General features: G+C 35.5%; 1 protein-coding gene across 1 annotated transcript; it reads left to right on the forward strand.

The window, feature by feature from the left end:
* Positions 1-744: 744 nt before the first annotated feature.
* On the forward strand, positions 745-3,596 carry LOC137831030 (pentatricopeptide repeat-containing protein At3g16610-like). Its single transcript, XM_068638517.1, has one exon. It carries the CDS (start codon positions 945-947, stop codon positions 3,408-3,410), a length of 2,466 nt encoding a protein of 821 aa, XP_068494618.1. The 5' UTR covers positions 745-944; the 3' UTR covers positions 3,411-3,596.
* Positions 3,597-4,679: the final 1,083 nt, after the last annotated feature.

Consider the following 4,679-nt stretch of genomic DNA (forward strand, 5'->3'; position numbering starts at 1 on the left):
GACAAGTGAGATTCTTAATATATCAATAGACACTTGTTTTGATGATAAAATTTTATTGAATTTGATTGATGCTTGTTTGAATGAATCCAACTCTGTGTGAGAATTCAAAGAATGATAATAATCTTAGGATAATCAATGACAAATTCAGTGGTGAATGAACTTGAGAGTCAAATGTTAATTTTTTTTATCGTCTTCTATATTTTCTTTTAAATAATCTACCCCTTTACTTTATTATTATTCTTAACTTTTATTGCTTGCATAAAAGTTTTGAACCCGGTTTGAGTAGATTCATAATTGGATTCATTGAAAGACGACTTGGATTCATAATTGGATTCATTGAAAAACCTGACCTTGTTTTATACTATAGCCATTTTAGTGTAAGACGGTCTAACACTGTGTTAGATGAAATATATAAATAAGTAAACTGACTTGGAAATTTAATATAAGAAGAATGATTTATACATTGTCCCTCTATCCATGGTATATTTTGAATACTCTTTATATATATATATATTACATTCTCTTTTGTTTTAGGGTTTTGATTGTTTAGGTTTCTATATATAAAAAAACGCTCTTTTGCTGTACACGGAAAAATAAGTAAAAGAAACACAAAAACGAAAATTAAATATTCACGAAAAGTAAAAGAAAATATTGGTTTTATAACTTTTTATTTAATTTAATTCTAATTTTTGGTCCCTCAAATTCAATTAGTAATCGGAAGAGTTAAGGGTGACTATAGTTGTTACACACCTGGAGGGTAATGATGGTTGTTTGAAACTTTGATTTGATTATAGGGATTTTCTCAAACAAGGGAGCAAACATTCTATGATGCAGAAGCTGATACAGATCAGAGAGTGAGACATAAGATTGTTGCATGATATTGTTCCATGTTCTTTGGCTTGTTGGTTGATCACTGAGGCAAGCATCAAAAGTAACATTGTTCCATGATATTCCATTCTCATGTTTTTCTCAACAAACATCTCCAGTCCAAACACAAACTCCAACTCCCCTCATTAACAACACTCACCAAAAGCACCCATTTTTCTTCATTCGGTTCCACTTTTCTTCAAAGTTTCAACCACACAAACCTTCTCCAACTCTGCACCCTTTGCCACACCCTTTCCCAAATCAAGCAAGTCCACGCCTTTGCCGTCTTCCATGGCTTCCTTCCTCGCAGTGTCTCCCTATGTGCCTCTCTCATTCTCCGATATGCCTCCTTTGAGCACCCCACCTCCTCCCATAGTCTCTTCCAACACAGTGTTGCGTATTCCCGTAGTGCTTTCTTGTGGAACACCATTATCCGTGCCAATTCCATTGCTGGTGTCTTTGATGGATTTAACAACTATAACACCATGGTTCGTGCTGGTGTTAAGCCTGATGCGTGCACCTACCCTTTTGTCCTGAAGGTGTGTTCTGATCTTGTGGAGGTTCATAAGGGTAGGGAGATTCATGGGTTTGTGTTTAAGCTTGGGTTTGATGGGAATGTCTTTGTTGGGAATAGCCTATCGGCCTTTTACGGGAATTGTAGGCTTCTTGACGATGCAACGAAGGTATTTGATGAAATGCCGGAGAGGGATAAGGTGTCGTGGAATACTATTATTGGCTTGTGTTCTCTTTATGGATTTTACACGGAGGCGCTCAGGATTTTTAAGGAGATGGTTCTGGCCGTACCGCGGATTCAACCGGATCTGGTTACCATTGTGAGTGTGTTGCCAGTGTGTGCGGAAACTGAGGATGAGGTGATGGCGAGAAACGTGCACTGTTATGCATTGAAGGTTGGCTTGTTGGGCAATGTCAAGGTTGGAAATGCGTTGGTTGACGTGTACGGGAAGTGTGGGAGTGAGAAGGCTTCCAAGAAAGTTTTTGATGAAATTGATGAGAGAAATGTGGTTTCCTGGAATGCTATCATTACTAGTTTTTCTTTTAGAGGGAAATATATGGATGCTTTCGATGCATTTAGGTTGATGATTAGTGCAGGAGTGACACCGAACTCTGTCACCTTTTCTAGTATGCTACCTGTATTAGGAGAATTAGGACTTTTCAAGTTGGGAATGGAAGTTCATGGGTTTAGTTTAAGGATGAATATTGAGTCTGATGTTTTTATTGCTAATGCGTTGATAGATATGTACGCAAAATCAGGATCTTCAAGAATAGCATCCACTATATTCAATAAAATGGGAGGAAGAAACATTGTATCTTGGAATGTTATGATTGCCAATTTTGCTCAGAACAAGCTTGAGTTTGAAGCTGTAGAATTAGTGAGGCAAATGCAGGCTAAGGGAGAAATCCTCAACAATGTAACCTTCACAAGTGTTCTTCCAGCTTGTGCAAGACTTGGTTTCCTGAATGTTGGCAAAGAAATTCATGCCAGGATTGTTCGGCTTGGATCTGCCCTCGATTTGTTTGTGTCTAATGCTCTGACAGACATGTATTCAAAATGTGGATGCTTAAACCTTGCTCAAAAGGTCTTCAATATTTCTGTTAGGGATGAAGTTTCCTACAATATACTAATTATAGGCTATTCTCGAACAAATGACTGCTCAGAGTCTTTAAGATTGTTTTCAGAAATGATACTCTTGGGGATGGCTCCTGATATTGTTTCTTTCATGGGTGTCATATCAGCTTGTGCAAATCTAGCTTCCGTAAGACAAGGCAAAGAGATCCATGGTCTGCTGGTGAGAAAACTTTTTCACACTCATCTTTTTGCAGCGAATTCGCTCTTGGATTTGTATACCAGGTGTGGACGAATAGATCTCGCTACAAAGGTCTTTTACACTATTCAAAACAAGGATGTGGCCTCTTGGAATACTATGATTTTGGGGTATGGTATGCGGGGTGAGTTGGACACTGCAATGAACCTTTTTGAAGCCATGAAGGAAAATGGTGTGGAATATGATTCAGTTTCATTCATTGCTGTTTTGACTGTGTGTAGCCATGGAGGGCTGATTGAGAAGGGGAGACAATACTTTAAGATGATGAGCGATCTTAATATTGAACCAATGCATACACACTATGCATGTATGGTTGATCTCCTAGGTAGGGCTGGTCTAATGCAAGAAGCTGTAGACCTTATCAGAGGCCTTTCTATTGTACCAGATACTAATATATGGGGTGCACTTCTTGGAGCATGCAGGATACATGGGAACATAGAATTGGGGAACTTGGCAGCTGAACATTTGTTTAAATTAAAACCTCAGCACTGTGGATACTATATTCTCCTTTCAAATATGTATGCAGAAGCTGAAAGATGGGAGGAGGCAAACAAGGTTAGGGAGTTGATGAGGTCAAGGGGAGCTAAGAAAAATCCTGGTTGCAGTTGGGTTCAAATTGGTGATCAGGTGCATGCATTTCTTGTTGGTGAGAAAATTGACAACTTGGATGATGACTTTTGGATATCAGATTGTTGTTAATTTTGTTTTGTAAAAGCCTAGTAATATCTTGAGGATTATATGGTGAATTTAGGAAATTCTTGAAGTTGCAAGACAGTATTTTGGAGGCATTTTCTTGCTGCATAAGCAAATCTTTATTGTTTAAGCTCATGAATTATTTTAATGAAATTTTCTGTATCCGTTTGTAGATGTGACAGGGACAAATATCATTCTGGCGTCCACTAATATACATTAACTAAATGCTATTCAACTATTGTACTAGTAAAGTATCCTTGCCTTCTCATGGTGATACCGATAGTTACATTCTACAATAAAAAGAGATAATTATATATATATATATATATATAAATATTTATTGAATATGTTGAGATTAATTTAAACAAATTTTTTTATTGTTTCGTTAACTCAAAATTAGATCTATATATATTTTTTTATCAGCAATTAGATCTATATAATAATGAAATGATTAAGAATAATATTAAATATAATATAATATAATTCAGTAAAATGATTAGTAGGATAAATTTAGTTTAAAAACTGTTTTATGACATCAAATTAAAATATTTGTCTGCTGCAACAAAAATATTAATGTATTTTTTTTAACTAAGTTTGTCTATATTGTGATTGATTAATTGCTTTATTTGATGAACGTATACCTTAAATTTTTTCACATTTTATAAAGTATGAGAAATAGGGATTCTAATACACTTTTAGAAAGGTAATAAGGGTGTTTCAAAACAGTACATCCTCACAATGAATTGAAAAGAGAACTCTAAAAGTATGAAAGAAAGTATGATTTGTGTAGGATTTGGGTTTCAAGACTTGCATGGGATACTAAAAATTGATGATTTTTGTTATTTGACATAAATTAGAGTGTTTGATTATTATTATGGGAAAAAAAATTGATTATGAAATTGAATGAATAATAATTTTTTAAATTGATATTTAATTTTGTAAATGATTTTGAGATATTATGATGTTGATATATGTATTTTAATTTTTGAATTAGAGATTTGGTCATAGAAGTGTGGTTGAGATTACATAGGTGTGAGAGTCTATGTGACATATATATCTGCAATAGAGGTATAGAGGTTCACTCACAAGAGTGTAGCTAGAACCACAAAGGTGTTAAAGATTCGTTGATGTAGGTATTTGCATATGAGGTTAGCCCATTGGTGGAGCCCACAGACACGTGGGAGGCTAATTGATGGAGGTATTTGTACTAGAGGTTCACCCATAGAGAGTGTGAGCGAGCCTATAGAAGTGTGAGAGGCTCGCTAATATAAATAA

The sequence above is a fragment of the Phaseolus vulgaris genome, chromosome 6 (assembly GCF_000499845.2).
Source record: "Phaseolus vulgaris cultivar G19833 chromosome 6, P. vulgaris v2.0, whole genome shotgun sequence".
NCBI lineage: Eukaryota > Viridiplantae > Streptophyta > Magnoliopsida > Fabales > Fabaceae > Phaseolus > Phaseolus vulgaris.